This window comes from Diadema antillarum, unplaced genomic scaffold, assembly GCF_040938485.1.
Source record: "Diadema antillarum isolate AM-2024a unplaced genomic scaffold, OU_Dant_1.0 seq00000423_RagTag, whole genome shotgun sequence".
NCBI classification, from domain to species: domain Eukaryota; kingdom Metazoa; phylum Echinodermata; class Echinoidea; order Diadematoida; family Diadematidae; genus Diadema; species Diadema antillarum.
The window spans coordinates 1414448-1434530 of NW_027271406.1; the positions used below are offsets into that span (position 1 = coordinate 1414448).

The following is a 20083-nucleotide window of genomic DNA, read 5'->3' on the forward strand; positions in this document are numbered from 1 at the left end:
ATAATAAGACTTATACATTTCCAAAAGAATTTCAGTTTGCATCAAACTTTTTTTTTAGTCTAGTGCCTGCGATTATTTCCTTCCATTTCTTTCCCGCGTTCTTCTCTCCTAATTCTAAAGTTGCGCAGACGGACGAACGCTATACATACGAGCCGTGTGACCAGGAGTACACTTTCTACGTGGCAAACCGGAGCAATCTTCCCGAGAAGGGACTGGCCGGGAAATTCCTTACCAACTGCACCGACTGTTTCAAGTGCGTTTCTATCGGTGATGTAGCTTATGCAAACAGTGTAATTCGTGGTGTTGTTGTTCAGACCTAGCCATACACACGGAGAAGTGTTGTAGATACCACTCAACATCATGACGGATCAATTTGTACAGAATATAGTGGCATGAAATGAACATAAATGATCATGACAGGGCTTGATACCAGCTCTTTCTTTCCTCTGGCGATCCGTTCGTGCCACTAAAATCTTTGAATATGACATTTTGGTGGCCGAAAAAAAATAGTTGCCCAAAATGAAAGGAAATATTAAAAACCCATTTTGACTTTCAGCTGCCCGATTGGGCCACCCAAAATGACCTTTTCTGGAAAGTTAGTGGCCCGACATCAATAAAAGTGATCCTAGGCCAACGGACCACTGCTAAATAACAAGCTGCTCGTCTGTTCCTTCAAACGCAAACTAAAAGAGTTTTTATCGAATGCATATTTTGCAATGTCTTACGTAATACGTGCATATAGTGAAACTGCTACTATTATTTATGATATTGCTTTTTTTTGTGAAGTTAACATGAACACAGAGTAGCATTGTCAAGTTCATGAATTTTGATGTTACTGGGTCATGTTAATGTGTGTGCTCGCTATATTGATGGGCTGCTTTACTGTGCTTCTCCCTACCACACAGACCATACAGCGTACAATCTGTTCCCCACTCAAACCTCATGCTGATAATTCAAGAAAGGGACTGCGAGTGCTTCTCCGACCAATCAGTTCAACTGGAGCCAGATGAGATCGAATACAACGAGACAGCCTGGTGTGAGAGACTACTACAGTTCAGAAACAGAAGCAAACCAGATACGTGTTTTCACTACGATCCAAACGTGAGTCGGTAAAAAAAAAAAACGTTTACATGGTCAAGGTGCAGTTCGATTTTCATGCATGTTTGGTCAATGTCAAAAGCCACAGAACAGTAGAGTTTGAGTAAGACGACTGAATAGTTTTTGTAACGTTCCACTGTGATTTTTCAACGATGCAGGTTAAAATGAGTTAAACACTGCGAGAACTTTTGAATGCTACTTTCGCAAACTTCGTGGAGTGTGGTGATAGGTCTTGATACAAACTCTTGTGGGCTCCTGGACGCCAGGTCTGTCCTCCTTATTAGACTGTATAGTCTTGTGTATCGTGTGTATATTTTGTCCGTTCACGACGATGATCGTGCGTTTGGGGAGAGAAATAGAAGGGTCATATACAGAAATATCATGGATGGTTCCCGGTATTCGTATGACAGCACTTTAGTGTGTCTGCGGTGTCTGTATAGTTCGATGGTCCTCTTTGAGACTGAATTTAATGGTGTGAATATACTATTGTAATATCTACACGTCTAAACGTAATGATTGGTATCAATCTGTTCATTTTTTTTTTATGTGGCTCCCTTTATGTGTTCTCTTGGAACTAGCTGTTCTGTATGAGTGGCATGAATATATCCTGTACCAACCTTTTTGTTTGTTTGTTTGTTTGTTTGTTTGTTTAGGAGGATTCATCGGAGTGTGGGCGTGGCTTTATACACAGTCCTTCCTTCCTTCTCATCGTGGCTTCCTTCCTGCTCACCGCGGTGGGGCGCCCTCATTGACGATAGGAGCATCCCGGCCATTATACTTCGCGGACAGCGTGATGGGCTGTATACCTTCTTTTCGCTGTATACTCTTATCACTGTTGAGAGCGGGATATTAAGTTGCAGTTGATTATAGCAGGTTGCTACTTTTTGTTTCAAATACTTCACGTGGTGCCCTCGGCTTCAGAACAATATTTTGCCTTTTTTATGCAGGAATGTTTGTACGTTAACTTGCCTACCGCGAGGGTTCTATGGATTGTAGAAAATGCGTGATAAAATAGCTGAATGTATAGAGAGCAAAGAAAAGTGAAACGGCCAACATAATCGGCAGTTGATGTTTGTGTTCTTCACTCTTAAAACATCCGAGTCAAAACTGACCCGGAACTGGGTCCGTTGGGGTCATACACCGTTCCGGGTCAGAAATGACAAGGAATGGGGTCACATATGACCCATTCAGAGTCATGAATTGGGTCAGGATGACCCTAGTCCAGATACTGGACGATTTTAATCGTCCGCATTCCCCACAGTATAACACACGCATACACATGCATGCACCCATCCAACGCGCCCAACCGCTGAATGCGACACTCCACCAATTGGTACTCCCGAAAAAAAATCTTGATTCAGCAGGGGTGATCTTGTGTAATACAGCGTAAATACAGACACCATCAACGTACGTCCGTACGTAAGCGGGCACACTGCATACGAATACAGTCCAGGAAGTGGACTAGAGTGACCCCATTCGGGGTCTTCATAACCAAATTCCAAGTCATTTTTTACCCGGAACGGTGTATGACCCCAATGGACCCAGTTCCGGGTCAGTTCTGACTCGGATGTTTCAAGAGTGTTCTTTGCGACATTTTGCATCCCATTGGTTGAAGATGGAGTGTTCCAGTGACGGCGGCAGAACTCACACGAATGTAAGGAAAAGGAACATTAGATAAGTTCCTTTAATCTAAAGGGTTGTTATGGATTCTATGGAAGAACATGACTGTAAAATGATAGATTTAAACGATCACTGAGCATTTTGTTTACTTTGCATTAAGTGCAACATTGAGACTGGAAACAAAGTTTGCAATCTGCAATAGATTTTTTTTTTTCACAATAGAGTTACCCTAATTTCTTTATTCGAAATTATGAGTTTAGATTTCTTTAGCAAGCTGGCTTGATTTCTCATTTGTACTGGTGATGTTACATCATTCACAATTTCAATGTATTTGAAATTCCTATAAATACCACATGAATCCTTGTGTGTTTGCTCAAGCAACATCTTAAGGAGTTGATGTTATGACATCATTATCATTGTAGATACAATAACGAGTGATGAATTTTAGAATATCGTTATCATTAGCAATAATTCTCTCACTTCTATTACCGGTGATAACCGTGTTCTTCTGAAATCATAACATAAACAAGCGAAATGGTAGAGATATAAGTCAGAATAAAACCTCTATATACACTGATCGCTAGCCAGGTTATACATGTATGAACCGTTGGGTGGTGTGAAATATATAAATATATAAGTTTCCTTCATCTATGATAATAGTTTTGCTCTTTTTTTTATAATAGCCTAATCATTTCATTCAGCTTGTTTTGCTACAATGTGTGCCTACTTTAATTCCAAAGCGAATTTGCGTGTTTCAATGGGCGGTTCTGAAGCTTCGAAAGTTATCGAATGCTTTGTTTGGTAGTCTTTCATCAAACTTTTATTTTGTTCATTGGTTTGTCTTTGTATTCTGTGTTTTTTAATCTATGTCTGTGTCAAGATTATTTCCGTAGAATAGAAATCAACTGCGTGATATATAACATTGTATAATGAGATACAACCTCCAGCATGTTCTCATGACATGATTATTTCCATACAATAAAACATGTTTCATCATGCATATTCAGATAGTGTGGTGTATAATATTCACACTAGGTTTTAATACACAGGGAATTCCGAGTATTTTCTTGCAAAAGGACGGTTCTTTCCATGCAGGGAAATTGATTATTTAAATAAGGTGAAAACACGAGAGTATATGATAATATGTATGTCAGGTGTCAAAAATAAACATTTTTATGAGAAGAGTACTATGATTCATTTTCTAGTATAGATCAGACATTGGATAATCTATCATTTTAAATGCCATCGTCATGGGAATCATAGAAATAAAACAAATACTGGTGTGATAAAAGTGATGGTGGTAATGATAACGCTGACAATTATAGTAATGATTCTGATGATGATGATGATGATAATAATAATAATGATAATAATAATAGTAAAAATAATAATAACAATAGTGATAATGATATGATGATGATGATGCTACTACTACTAATAACAATAATAATGATAATAATGATGATGTTGGTATAACAATCATAAATATAATGATAATAACAATGCTAAGAAGAAGAAAAAGAAGAAGAAGAGGAAAAGAAGGAAACCTATGGGTAGTATACATGGGGAATAGACACGTAGATCCTTGTGAGGTGCTAAATAGGAAGATTATGATAAATCGATTATAAACGCATTAAAACCCGCTTCATGATGTACATTAATTTTTCATGTATAATCAATGCGTGAAGACGTATTAATATTCCTTATGCGTACGAATTTGCTTCGATTTTCTAGAACGATTATGTAGATAAAAGGGAATTAAAGAAACCCTAATGACGTTAACATGACAGTACCAACATTAGTTATCGCGTGAGTGCCTTTAATAATGTAATAATAATAAGTAACAATTTCATGCACGCATGAGATGCACGCATTTTCCGATTTTGTTCATGTAAAGCGAATTTTAGAAGCGATCACTGTAACCGAGTAGAAAGTTATACAGCTGTTTACATGCTATTCAAGTACACTCATATGCGTGTGGATATAATCGCAAAGCAATGGAATTCTATTCATACTCATATACTTGTAAATATCTACAAATCAATAATGAAATATGATACATTGTTAGGTAACATACCGCTTCTGTGAAGCAGTTACGTGAGGGAAATCACAGGAGGCAGAAAAAAAAAACCCATTCCGATTTAATGGGCTGCGTTTGATTTTATAAGAACAACTGTACATGAGAATATAGCGTGTTGAAATGGACATTACATTGAAACCCTAACATAAAATAGATATGCATACATAATAACATAGTAAAACTAAGCTTATCATATCATATCATAATAAAATTCTAGGTGTGTATACTCGCCATTCTGTTTGCCGGAGGACGTCAATGAACCTTAATAATTGGCCAATGCATTTAAGTTTCTCCGTTCTTGTGTTGCTTCTTAACGCTAAATATAATTTACATCTTTATATACATAAATTATGCAATGTGCACGAACAAAATGGCACCTGATATCGATGAGTTTGGATCCACCTGGGCGCTATAAAATGTCCGAAGATGAAAATTATTTGATAATGGTATGATGTAATTGCACCTGTCTTTGCCTGTAGGCAGGATACTCGTCGGTGTAATCGGATGAGAATCTACTGTATATTCCATCTCGGGAAATGTAGTGTAGCTCGGTTATTTCATCCAATTGTAAATTCTTTGAAATTCGGGTGGGAGAATTCAGATTTCATCTGCTTCGCTTTCTTGCGTATTTTCCAAAGCTGGTATTTTTGCTGTGTGTAGACACAAACGTTTATTCCATCGACAACAAACAAAAAGAACAGAAAAAAACCCGATCAGCTTGAACAAAAACAACACGAAAACAGACTTTATGCATTACTGAAGTATGTGAATGTACATTTATTTTTTATGTCTAAAAACGGGCTCCGAGTTACAAAGTCGACAGTAAATTTACTTGTGTGTCGATGTGTGATGTACTTTGTTTACTATGGTGCTTCTCTGGGCTTCCATTCGATGGAGAATAAAAACAACCTTCTCCTGATGTGAGGAAATGATTATGACAGATGCACCGCTGAGAAGGAAAGGATTCCGTTTTGTTTTAAGTTCAGAAGATGTCGTATGACATCACAATACTTAATTGTGAGTTTTTTGTTCTGTTTTATGTTGTTTTGGTATTCTTATTGCACATAGACAAGTTGTACAAGTTGTAATGTTGCGATCATGGCAAATGTTATCACTGTGGAGGAGTTCAGGAATACATATAGGCCTATAGGGATTATGTTGAACTAGGCCCTACACTGTTATCAAAAGCTAAGGAGATTCTGTGGTCGGTTCCCAATTTACCGTATTTTTATTCTTGGACGAGCTGTCGTGCCCGCTATGTTCCCCCTTTAACCCAAACTTGTACTTGGTTACCTAGTAATGGTGGAGAAATAATCATGACTGACCCCTCATACAGCGTGTGGTAGAGGCAGCCCAGAATAAATACCAGATACATATAATCTCATTATCATCATGGTTACTACTTCTGCTGCTGTCACTTCTACTACCACTACTACTACCGTTTTATATATGTATTTTTTTCCGACAAGGGCAAAAACTAAAAACTTATTCTTGTCTTCTTTTATCGATTTCACATGATAAAACTACTCTGATTTTTTTAAAATTAAACTTCGTGTTTAAGTAGAATGTTTGCGAAATTACGCCTTATTAACTTGCAGTGACTCCAGATTCCCTACTAACCAATATTTTCCGTTTACTATCAGTGTCAAAATGATGACAAAACAAGTGAGATTTATCTGGTCGATTCAGTGTGGATGTTTTACAAATTACGTAATTTATATCTATACTGATATTATGCTCGCGAGGAAAATACACTGTGTAGATACGCTTGTAGACTTAATTTGGCGAGATAGCGGCAACATGCAGTTCTGTGCGTAATGTGCTTCCAACTAAGTTTACCCAATGACAGCATGCCAGTTTGTTCTTTGGGGGAAGTCGACGACCTAACAATTTTGTGATTTTTATTAGTAAGGGAGTGAGGCAACAAAAAGAGGAAGATCTGAAGTCCCGTTCAGACGAGTCTTTGAAATCCTGGAATAATGTACATTGACAATATTGAAAATATGATTTATACGGTGTATTTATTGTATATGGAATCTTTATGATATGACTTTGTTTTCAATAAAAGACATGGAATACGAATGTCGGACAGAAAATTCCTTGCACGGTGTGTCTTTGCTGAAAGTTTAATTTATTTCACACATCCCCCACCCCCTCCCAATGTAATGTTGCTGTCTTTTTTGAAATGTTGCTCTGTGTTCTGGAATGATGTGATTATTGTGCCTTTTCCCTAATATTGATGTTTTACTGCTCTACACCATTCAGATGATTGTCCCATTTTTATCATACCGTTGAGGAAGTAATGTAGCAGTTCAAAACATAGGAAATTCACCACTGTGGACGTTGGTAATTTACGAGGTTAGGTGGTCGTACATGTATTCTCGCATAATGGCTTTCCATGCAAGGCGTACTGTACATCCAATGTCATTGCCACTTTATTATAAACAATTCTAAAAAACAAGAAAATATCCGTCCCAAAACTGCTATCCTGCAACTTATATAATACAATATTTTTGTAATGTAATGATAGGTAGAACAAGAAATGGATATTTAAAAACAATGGATTTTTTCCTTGTTTTAAAGAGTGTACGTCATCAAACATTAGCGCTCTACAATCAGAAATCAAATTACAAGATTTCAAGAAAGTGATAGAAGACACATGTATCTATTTGCACAACTTTCCATTTTTAATACTCAACATTCTCGTTCACGTGTTCAACAATATTATGTAAACCTCTGAACACTGAAAAGAACAAAAACGACTTAAAAATTCCATACACTACACGTGATCTGGAAAAAAATAAAAACAACATTTTTATGCATCGAAACTGTATTCTCGACCAGCAGTTCTCGACACACGTGATCATGAGTTGTATAAGTATTACAACGATACGCTACGTTCACACAGGGAAGATTAAGGATTGATGACGCAACAAGTGGAACTTAAATCATCAGCAACACCGCAGTGTCAGTCAGAACTTCTTTCATAATAGCACTGCCAGTCTTCTGGACATGCGTTGCTGGTTTTACCATTCCATTACAGAATATCATACAGCTTCTAGCTTCATGCGTAAATTATAACATAATGGGAACCCCCCCCCCCCATCCCGAACAACAACAACAAAAACAACAAAACCAACACAAAACCCTTAAAAAACACAAAAATCGAAAGCAAAATCAAATGTCAATAATAAATCAAACAATGATAATAATAATTTTTAAAAAGCGATTCTATTGGCCGGAAACTTAGTTGGACTTTGATACGCAATTTTCAGCCTGTATTTTTGAATCCTAATGCACAATGAATCCAGGAAGTGGGCTTTCCCGATGAAGCATATCTTATTTTACTGACAGTGATTATAAGAATCCAAAGTTATCACTAGTAGCTGAAAGCACATCCACTTTATGTTTATCACGATTGAATGTTACTCCTGAAAGAAAACTGAGAAAAAATCAAACTAAAATGAGTAGATTGAAATGAATTCAAAATCATCGCTACTACATGCTGACAGCACATGTCCATCATGATTGTATGTTACTCCGGAAAGAAAAATGACAAACAATCAAACGAAAATGAATTAAATAAAATGAATTCAAAATCGTCACTAGCAGCTGACAGCATATTTCCACTTTATGTTGATCATGATTGTGTGTTACTCCTGAAAGAAAACGTACGAAACAATCAAACTGAAATGAATGGACTAAAATAGAATTTCGCCACAAGTAAATAGATAAAGTGTCTATAAAGGAGACTGGAGCGTGGTGAAAATGTTATGATGCATAATCTCCCTCAAACAGGAACAGAGATAAATGAAAATGTTAACATATCAGGAAAGATACATGTACGCCTCACGTGACTATGACGTCGTCCAATAAAATTCCGCGCTTGCTTTGTTTCAGTTCGTGAAACATTTTCTCAAGAAACATCATTTCTGTCATGACTCCGCGAAAGAAGTTTCACTCAAAATCTGTTACTCTACATTCCATACCACAAGAAGCAGAGAAATGATGACACGTTAATAAGATTTCACGGAAACACGACAACCAGGAGTGGTTCCTTTACGTAGCACCTACTGAACAGGGAACCTAGATACAGGACCATTTTGATGTCTCCACAATACCAAGAGAAATGCCATCTATACCGACATTTGAATTGTCACTATCTTACTGACAATACACTGACAATAATGATAGTGCGTCTATACGACCAATACTACAGCGGGGCCTCCAGTCTCGGCACTGATATTCATGAGAACTTCAGGAAAACACTAGACTCGTTAAACTTGCCAAAAGATTTGCTAAGCACTCGTCCAAGTTTGCTCTAAACATTTATTCATTTGTTGCTTTGTTTCACCTCAACCTCTCTCTCTCTCTCTCTCTCTCTCTCTCTATCTTTATGGCAAACTTTCTGCAGAGAAAAGTTCTGCCTAAAACACGAAGCAGAGGCAAAGACCCGACGCGACAAGACCGAGAGCGACAAGATCCGACTTCCCATGGAGTCCTTCAAAATTGATAGCCAAGTATCGTTACGTCGGGGTACGTCTCATTGGAGTGATGTGCACGCGTCTGTCAGCCGACAATCGAAGCCACTTCTTAGCATGTGGACTACTCTACCAGATCCCCTACTCACTCCCTCTGTCATCACTGCTAAAAGTTCCGAAAATACTCGACAAATAAAGACACGATTTCCGACCGTGTTTTCGAAGATGGATTTTGAAATTACTTATTTTTTTTTTTAATAGAGCGACGGGCTTGATTGGCTTTAAGCAGTGACCTTGTTTACAGCATTGTTTACTGATCCTCGGAACTCATGATTGAGATTTTGGTCCAACAGTAGTGTCCCTTTTCCGTGATTATCGACACATGATTGGCATTAGATCAAATAGGTCACACAACGTCAACTGATAATAAATATGCACTTTGATAACAATTAAAATCATCCACAACACGTATGTGTAATAATGACATTGTCTTCTGTCCTGTAATGCCATGGAATCAAGTTAACAGGTTCAAAGGACATATTTCAGCTCTGTCGTCAAAGTCAATCTGGCCCATCACAAAATTAAAGCACTTGATGAAATTAATACTTCACACATGAATGAAAACAAAACAAAACGTACATTGTCATCGTTGAGTGCTGAGAGCACCAACATAAAAGGGCACCAACATGACCCTCAATTCGATCCGCTCGGTCACACACATAAACACATGCCTTTTATATCGTGTATGCACAGTAGCTACATCATAATATAGTCTTTGTTAACACGAATATTATTATGCGACTGAGATACATCCGGTATGCGATAAGGGATAATAATCTCCAGGTATGAACGCTGATATCATTCTACATCAAACTTTGGCAATATCCGCTGGAAAGGACGACGTGTGAGACCTTAAGGCCCGCCTTTCATTGGCGAACATTCTGCCTGCCGCTTGCTGTATCTGACATCGAAGGGGCCGCCTTCCGCCATACAGCCGTAGCGATCTGACAACAATCCGCCATCAAGACCGATGTCGTCTGCTTTGGTCGTTTGCATGTACACCATGAACCTGGGACAAATTCACAAAAGAAATGAAAACAGATCAACATAATTATTATTTTCAATAAGGATTAAACAAATCAATGATTATTTTAGAACATACATGAAACGCAAAATCACGATAACATGTAGAAAACAGAGAATTATTTTCCTGGTACGTTATACTCAGTAACTTTTACATCGCACAGCATCTTGCTATGCATTGGATATGACTGCTTTACAAAATGCTATTTGTGTAGCAATTTCATAATTGTACTTAGACGATTGACCTGTATACTATTTCGTTCTATTATAATAATGTATTACTATAATAAATACCACTAAAATTGCTATTCAATTTCGAGAAGGGAATTTATTAGCTGGAAAGTAATAGGCGATGAGCATATTTTAAAGTGGCGGAATCACGACAAATAAAACGAAATCCTGTCGTTCCGTATTATTATCTTCTAACACTCAAGAAATTTCTCTTTCACGTCAATCAATACAATCATATGACTTAAGGTTAACTTCAGAATCAAGACAAATATACATGACTGCCTTGTAAACATTGATTCAGAAGGCTTGTCCATGAAAATCAGCTGACGTCAAAAAGTCTTGTGACGCAATTGGTAGTGACGGGGGGTTCATAACTCCGCTACTTCCAATGATCGATGGATGATACATAATTATCATGCAAACATTTACGGTTATGATATGGATGCCTATCTCAACCAAATCTCATACCCATCCGAGGAAAAACACGATCACCACCATACACATTGTCATACAGACATCCACAAAATAAACACAGCTTTCAGTGGCGGATCCAGAGGGGCGCCCTCTCTTTATCCTTGGTTAAAACATAAAAGATAAAAAGAAAGAAAAAATTAAATGAAACCCGGAAGTAGCACCAGAAATATTTTTTGCGCTCCCCCCCCCCTTTTACGGAGTTCCTGGATCCGCCCTTAGCTTTGCACACTTGACCTTACTTTACCTCCAATGCAAGGAGACATGTGTCGCAGACACTTGTAAAGATCATTGGGTGCAGATACGTAGTTATTATCAACCTGTAAGCATTCCCCGCCAGTAATTTCAACATTACCTTTGCTCCAGTAAACAAACTGTTTGCATGACCGTGGAGTAGCTCCACGGTTGAACCTTGATTGGAGTACATTCCCTGGCACAAACGAGACTTTAGTATTGTACAAATTACACAATATCGGGGACCGAACAGAATTCTTTGTGTCTACTTAAACATCTGTCACAACAGGTGTAGACTGTACATAGCTTACTCCTGAGCACACACCCCCCCCCCCCCCCCCCTACCAGATCCAGTCGTGGAGTAACTCGCACTCGTGGTCTGGTGCTCTGAAAAAAAAGAAGGGATCTTGATAACAATAGACATTAATCTAGAGGTGCTATTGTGTATATTGCAAAGTCTGAAGAAATGTAACCATCAATACTCAAAATTCCAGTAATTCCGTCAAAAAGCAGAAGATATAATCACAGCTACTGATGTACTTAAAGAGAGAGAGAGGAATGTCTTTATTAGGTTGAAGAAAAAACAAAAGACATACAATAGGGCCTCACCTGTTTAGGTTAGGAACTTTGAGCTTGTCTTTGATGAAGTCTAAGATGGCTTGACTGAGCTGACGTCGACGCTCAATGTCCCCGAACCCTCGTGAGGTGTAAAGAATGAGGTACCCGGATGGCTCCTTCGTGCCTCCGCAGTAGAGGATTTGACTTGGGTGGATGTGCACTGATATGTCCTATCAGACAAGACAAGGAAGGAAAGACATGACTAACACTGAAACATCATACTCATCCTTGCACAGCGCGGCGTATAAACGCTGACACACAGCCAGCGAACTGCTTCCCTTTCTTCAGTGCACGCACTTTTGAAACAAGTTTGGTGCAGGCCTATACCTTCTGCTACACGGAAAAGTAAGGGGGATAACATCTTTACAGCTAACAAGACAGACGTTCTTGAATACATATTTCTCCAAGGAAAGGGCGGTTGATATAACTAGGTCGAAGGCCATTACATTTTTGAGAGAAGCTAACGACCCTAATACAGTGGACTACCCTTATAACGAAGTCCTCGGGACCGATAGTTTTCTTTAGTTACATCGAAATTTCGTTATAGAGGCGTTTAATACCGAACCAATGAACAGTTAATATACATAGAGCAGGTAATATTGCAGCCTGAATTTTTATTTCGTTGTAATCGTAATTTCGTCATTGTAACCGTGTTCGTTTTAACGGGAGTGCACTGTAATAAGTCAGGTCAGTGACCCGAGCCCAACCAGGAAGTGGTGACAAGACGTGAAGACAAGCACGTAATACATGTACTGCACTATTTATAGGAACTATTATGACGTGTGGAACCAATTTGGCAGAGATGACCGCGGTTTTGCCCTCAACCTCCTTACCAATCATAGTCACAGCAAAAAAGATTCGTGAGACTATCTCTCCTGTGTCTGGGTTATAGGTACCTATTTCGGTCATTTCGTGTTTCCTCCACACTCTTCTTCGTTTCTTGAAAAAAAAAATCAAGTAGCATACAATGTCAAGCGGACGAAAACCCACTCAAAATCGTTAAACAATTCTTAATGACAATACACAGCAGCGCTTCTAACAAATAGAGCTCTGTAACTCAGGTGAAAAGTTATTTTGCCTTCGCAAGTCTGCCGAAATGTAATTTTTTTTCACAGATTACACACAGCTACAACCGTTAACTTCTATCTCTGCAAAGTTGCGCCACAATGCAAATGACATATCTAACACCCCCTCCCCCCCAAAAAAAGACATCAACTGTTAATCAATGGTCTATGATTACGTATTATGATTGACAGGTTGCCCAACATTGACGTAAATTATTTACGTCGATGTGGGGCAATTTGTCAATCGGTTGCAATAAAAACACATCGACGGAAGAATTTCATGAATTTGAGTGAGATAATTCCTTCACATTTATACTCAAATAACTGAACGGGAGAAAGGGTTCGATGAGTGAATAAGTAGAATTCCTTTGTGGATGATATGATAAGATGAAGAAGACGGAATGAAAACACTGAACAAGTACTATAAATCGGCAATGATAGGCCTAAAATGATGTTGACCGACAAGTCTGTCTAATTCCGCAAAAAAAAACTTCTCATTTTGTTTATAATAAAATGACATTTGCTGGGTCAGTTTTTAGCGAAAAATGACCCAGCAAATGTCATTTATTATAAATGAGAAGTTTTTCGCGGAATTAGACAGACTTGTCGGTCAAAAAATGATGCAGATAATTCCACTATATAGCTATAAGCAAGCCAATCATTAGAGCTATCACAGTCCTTTGTCATGGATTCAGGTGGGGGCATGGTAGCGGCGATAAAGATGAGCACACACGTTGGAATAGAAGCAGTTTCCAGTGCGATGAATGACTATGACATACCACACTTTCTATTCGTTTGTATTCAGTGCTACCATATTATGCTACTCTACAGAAGTACATCCAATCACCGATACTTTTTGAACATTTACAAGCGAATGATCACAGGTAGAAGGAAAGTATAGTTTATAGGTCCCATATACACGACCAAACGTTTAAGATGATCATTACAATGTAGGCATGTGTGTATGATATACAAACAGGAAATCATTTGTGACATAACAAAATTTAACTTTATTTGCATGTTAAAGGTGTAATAATACAAGATGGAATAATAACTGTAATGGGTGAAGGCCTATAGGCCTACGACAGATTCCTGAATCACACCAGAATTATAGCTGCACCAGGCTACTGTGGTATGCAGTGTTTGTATGGTACTTCGTATTCACTGTACGGAAAGTGTGAATATCTCGATCCGTATTGTATTTGGTGTAGGGGCCTACATACGCAATATGACGAACATAAAAAAGAAAATCATATATAATATATATATATATACATATAGACCATAGGTCGATCATCATGAATTGATGTTTGTTCTTATCTATTCATTTACATTTTCAACAGAAAATGACATCGTATATATAAAACATTATTCTAAAGAAAAATGGGTGCGTGCGTAAATATTATAAATATATCACAATAAACACGCAATACATGAACTATGCTGCATTCATTAGCAATAAAATTCAATGAGCTTGGAGCATCGAGCAAAGGTGTACAAAAATTGAGTGCGTCATTGTAGGCCTAAATTACTCATTAATAGGAATACTACAACATAGTGACATTTTAATGGAGGGGAAGCTGCGCTGATATAGGGACTTGTCATTTAATATGCATCATGATCTAGCTCCTTAGAAACATCATAATAATGTTCAGAAAATGTTGGCTATATCGTAAAAAGTATAATTTCTGTAATATAGAGACAAAAAATACAAAGTGTATGTTATGCACATCGCATCAGACACCGACACTAATGTACCAGCAAAAATCACTGCGTAATTTACAGCACGTCGTTTGTTAGTGATCATATATTCATCTCAGATAATTCATCTAGATATGAACTGACAGTTTCTATCTCAATAGTACACTGACTGCGACAATTGAAACCTTTCATTATTCCGTACCTGTCCATCTCTGTGTAATCTATCCGCCAGGATATTAGTTAATCCGACGGCGAAATCGTCGTTGAATGCTTCTGCCTTGATATTTGTCTGGAACACGGCGAGAGGCATTTTGAATGTTATTTTCGATCTCGATATTTGACGGAGACTCCCTCAGTTCGAATTGGATTGTGCTCGACACGTCACACGCAGACAGTTAGTGTCGCTAAAACAGATGATTATTTCACATGCGGAAAATCCCCAGACAGCCGCTTGTCCACACTAAGAAATGAAGATGTTTAAAAATGCTGGCACATTATTTGCAGATTAGCTGCTTTGTACATGTAGTACGCGTGCTTTCTCACGTAGACACACGCTGTCGATCTCAGGCGAAATTACAACAATCCTTCAGATACTGTAGATCATTCAGCATCTGCACTGCATGGCCAACGAGCTGCAGGCGAGCCCTACGTGCGCGTGCCACTGTGTCGCAGGCAGGCTTTCATGTGTGTGTACATTCTGTTTCGCTATTCCAACGCCCGCTATTAGTCATTCGCACTAGCAGCTATGACCCAGCTGATATGAAACCCTAGTCAGGTCATGACCTTCCACCGTACAAGGCCAGCTGTTGTTCCCAAAGTCGAATGCGATTAGAGATTTAAACTCAGTGTATTACAATGTGCTGGTTTACTTGGATTTGCAAACTGCATTTGAATTTTAAAATTGTATTAAAAAAAATACGTATGATAAAATATAATGAATAGGCTTAAATTGATACACGATATTGATGAAGCACAGTTATTTTTGCTTCAAGAAAAGATGATGTCAAAGATGTTAGGCGCGATATAAGGTCTTCTTCGCCAATGTTTCTGAATGATTTGCACACTCTTGATTATGTTCAACAATAATTGCATCCTTCCCGTCAGATGGATTTTATCTTTATTAAAAGAGAGAGAGAGAGAGAGTAATTAACACAGCAATGATTATCCCCTAAACTGGATCCAGTTGTTCAAGTTGCCCTATCAAAGACAAATACGGTATCTTTTGTTATAAAATTAAGAATTGCAAGACCTCATCTCATTTTATGTATATTGATTGGATAATGATCTGTATTGTTATTACGTAAGAAACCTTATATATATATATATATATATATATATATATACATACATATGTTGTGTTAGTTGTTTTTTTTTGCACTCCCCCTCCTTTTCGATAATTCCTGGATCCGCCCCTGTCTACCAAAGTAACAAGGAAAGTGCCATAATGTGTCTCGCCCATTCGTATACAAGAAATTGTACACGAATGGGATATAACAGATTAAAAAAAGAAATAACAGATAAAACTAGAAATGTCGCTACAGCGACTGGTTATACCCCCGCCAAACAACATTTCATAAGCTTTGGTCAAAACAACATTTCATAAGCTTTGGTCAAAAAACTGAGGAAGTAGTTAAATCCGCAAGATCTTTCCTTGATCTTCTGCCATTAATATGCCGTTATCATGGCAACGTACTTTCGGGTACTGTCGAAAAATGCGTCTTGCACATCTACAACCCAAGGCACACATCTGTGCCAAGTTTTATGGGAATCGGTTGAAAACTGAGGAAGTAGTTCGCGACGCAAGATTTGCAACGGATCGACCGCCCGACCGCCCGACCGACCGACCGCCTGACCGCCCGACCGACCGACCGCCCGACCGTCCGCTGATTCCTATATACCCCCTTCAAACTTCGTTTGGCGAGGGTATAAAGAGATATGATAGGGTAAAAATCTATGGCAAAAAAGAAACGTGCCATAAAAACTTAACATTGGGCTCTAAAAGTTCGTTGACCCCTGATTGTGACCTTTGACCTTGCAATGATCATCCACTCCCCAAAGGACATCTACCATCCAAGTTTGGTCACAAATAGAGTTATGGATCAAAAGTTATGACCCATAATAGAAATGCACCATAAAAACCTAACATTGGGCTCTAAAAGTTTGTTGAACCCTGCTTGTGACCTTTGACCTTGTGGTGATCATCCACTCCCCAAGGGACATCTACCATCCAAGTTTGGTCACAAATGGAGTTATGGATCAAAAGTTATGACCCATAATAGAAACGCGCCATAGAAACTGAACATTGGGTCCTAAAAGTTCATTGACCCCTGTCTGTGAGCCTTGACCTTGAGGTGACCTTCATATATGGTAAAATGTGAAACTTTGTATGACCCCTCTTCTCTCGAAGTTTGATTGCAATTGAAGCCCAGAGTAAAGAGTTATTGAAGTTTTTGTAGCATTACGGACAGACGACGGACGGACGGACGGACGGACGGACGGACGCCGCAAGCGATCCCTTAGTCTCCCCTCACCTCCGGTGGGCTCGACAAAAATGACTTAATCACTGGCAAATATGAAGTGGTTGACATCATTCCTCTCACTTAAGTGATTATAAATATAAATCATCCAATCTGTAGGTAACTGTCATGTCATAAATATGAATTCCTGATATTTACACGAGCTCACTATCCACTGCAAAAAGTATTGTGGCCCATAAAGGTTAAGGTATGGAGAAACACCTTTTTCTGTTCTCAAGTAGACTCTCTATACAGTGAGAACCATTCAAGTTCAATGAAATAATCAGGGCAAACAAACGAACAAACAAGCAACAACAAAAAAACAACCCAAAAGCTATCAACATCAACAGGAAAGCAAATGATTTTTTTTTCAATAAAACTGAATATGGATTGATAAAGTTGCCACAAAATTGTCTGTGTTTCTCTTGATGTACAAATGAATGTCCCCTCCTTGCTTGAAGATACCATTGGTGCACAATGATTGCATCTCTACAGAAATTTGATGCGATGTTGAGATTTTTCCCCTCTGATTCATTAAAAAAAAGAAACAAACCTGGATATCAAAGAATTTGGGTCAGTGAAGAAGTCACTGAAAAACTTCCGAGACTTATACTTTGACATACAGCATTAACGTAATTCTGATGAATATTCTACTGTTTCGATATTCGATTGCACGCGGCCTATTTGTAATATCAAATTATAGTTGGAGTGGCATTTGATTATCATGTGAATATGAATTGGGTGCCTTGAACAAGTTGAATACTAGTACGTCTGAACTGCATACAAGCGAGCAAAATGCCTTCAACTGAATCAATTGGTACACTATAATACAGATTATTGGCTGATGAAAATATTGCTCCCAAAGAGGCTGCTTATACAATGCACTTTATATTTTAGAGGAAATACATGTAAGTGTTATTCAGATCATAATTTTATTCATGTCTAATCACATCTGAAAGACTTTACAACATAAAACAATGCAATTGATGCATTTATTACAATTTTTCAGTCAATTCATAACTTCAACAGATATGAGAAACACATAAAAAATATTAATAACAGTAAAGATAGAGATAATGCTTTACCTTCTTCCCATAGACATACACACAAGCAGGGCAAAGTATGTGCATTGATATGTATGTTTACTGCTTCAACGTGCTGATGAAGCACGTCACATATTTACAACCCTGGTGAATTTATGCTACTCTGTTTTCTTAAGGGAATGAATACAACACATGCCAGGAGATATACTTCAAATTCTTGACACTTAACACGAGATACTTGAAGCGTAACACTAGACACTAATTCATATGTGATAAACCTTTCATGACTGAGAAAAAACCAACGACTGAGAAAAAACCAACAACAACAAACAAGTATCTTGGCATAGAGAACATCTATGACTCCCTATTGCAAAATACAAAAAATGAACCCCATTACAATGAGATTGTTGGGGGACAGCAAGAATTTTCTCTCATAACAAAAATCTTGTTAAAAACAGATGAAGTAAATAAGGAAAATAATGACAGTTTTACATGTAAAATCCTCTCGTACGAATGCAATCTCATAATATCAGCATCCATTATAACAGGGTTCGCCTGTACTCTCAACGACGTATCAATTGCCACAGGAAATATTTGTCGTCACATTGTTTTCATAGCTGCTTGCTCATTACTGAATGAGGTAGATGACTCACTCTGAATGTATTTATTGTGAATCTCAACTGACTGATCACATGTTAAACATGCCAATTCCACTGACTGACTGTGTCTTCCATAAAGTGGCTTTGCAGTCTCTTTGGTGCTTTAGAGTTCCCTACAAGTTCCCAGATGCTAAAGTCTACATGCAAACTTTGGCTCTCTAGCAGCATAAAATATCTTAATCATGGGAAAGAAGCATTTCAAGTAAAAGTATCAATATTCCCATTCATTGAATACTCTTGTTCTATTTTCTCCATGGCCATGTTTTGGTATCACAGACTGAAGGCACTGATCGGATTGCTGGATGTGTTCAAATAATTGATTGTATGTAACACAACATCCCAAACCCTTTACTTAGGAGGAGTATATGAAACTGAACCACATTAATGTGTACTAAAGAGTTATATTTCAGTTGTTTATGGTAGTTATTCTCCTTCTCAGCATGGATTCAACCACCTATGTCTACTAAAATGTCAATTCAACATCACTGAGACTGTTCCCAGTATACACATTGACACTAATAGCCTTTTATTGCAAATACAGCTGTACACTTAATCTGGCAACATCCAAAACCTGATCTGTTACATCAAACGAGATGATACTTGCGATTATATACCTTGGTGAAATAAAATTTTGCTATTTGAGGCTAATGGCAGAACACCACATTAACAAATTCCTAACAGTGATATATTACATATTGTCTACATATTTTCTCCGCATTCTTGCATAATGCCTCAGACATGACTTACACGCTACCATGTATATCCATTTATTCGCCAATTTGTCACTTGTTTATTAATTGATTCAATGGACGTTGCTTATTTACAAGAATTCTGTCTTATATTTTTTGTTATTCTGAAATTGAACTTCAGTACAATTTCTTTTCATAAAAGTTCAGCACAATTAATCTTTATATGTGACTAGCATGTATTATATCCATAATAGTTACCCAGATGCACATTATGACTTCTCAATGACTAACAGGGAGATACTAAATGCCTAGTTCATTTCCCTTCATATGACTTCAGGCACTACTCAATATTTGTGAACAAGCAAATTTATGAGCTGTCTGTTCTAAAGTGTTTCAAAACAAGCACACAAATAAAAACTTAAGTTATTTATTAATAACCGTACAATTTGCTGAACTTCAATGCACTTTTAATGTCTCTACAGGTGTACAATGTGA

The 20083-nt window shown here is 37.9% G+C and overlaps 2 protein-coding genes across 2 annotated transcripts in view; one reads left to right on the plus strand and one right to left on the minus strand.

Annotated features, from left to right (window-relative positions):
• LOC139732467 (voltage-dependent calcium channel subunit alpha-2/delta-3-like) overlaps positions 1-2013 on the plus strand; it is a 48083-nt gene extending 46070 nt beyond the window's left edge. The window contains exons 33-35 of the mRNA XM_071643329.1: positions 121-253; positions 906-1101; positions 1752-2013. Coding sequence (XP_071499430.1) covers positions 121-253; positions 906-1101; positions 1752-1850 — 428 coding nt within the window. The 3' untranslated portion in view covers positions 1851-2013. The remainder of the gene's footprint in view (positions 1-120; positions 254-905; positions 1102-1751) is intronic.
• An 8178-nt stretch (positions 2014-10191) lies between these two features.
• On the minus strand, positions 10192-15265 carry LOC139732468 (macrophage migration inhibitory factor homolog). The gene is made up of 3 exons (XM_071643330.1): positions 14884-15265; positions 11908-12086; positions 10192-10348 (listed from the first exon to the last, which is right to left on the minus strand). The coding sequence occupies exons 1-3, from the start codon at positions 14989-14991 to the stop codon at positions 10192-10194; spliced, it is 444 nt and encodes a 147-aa protein (XP_071499431.1). The 5' UTR covers positions 14992-15265.
• Positions 15266-20083: the final 4818 nt, after the last annotated feature.

Bases quoted from the DNA above. Each gene is read 5' to 3' on its own strand.
- LOC139732468 (XM_071643330.1), bottom strand. From the start codon at position 14,991: ATGCCTCTCGCCGTGTTCCAGACAAATATCAAGGCAGAAGCATTCAAC. The intron at 12,087-14,883 runs GTACGGAATAAT...CTTGTCTGATAG, and splicing joins GATTACACAGAGATGGACAG to GACATATCAGTGCACATCCA. The intron at 10,349-11,907 runs GTGAGGCCCTAT...AATTTGTCCCAG, and splicing joins AAAGTTCCTAACCTAAACAG to GTTCATGGTGTACATGCAAA.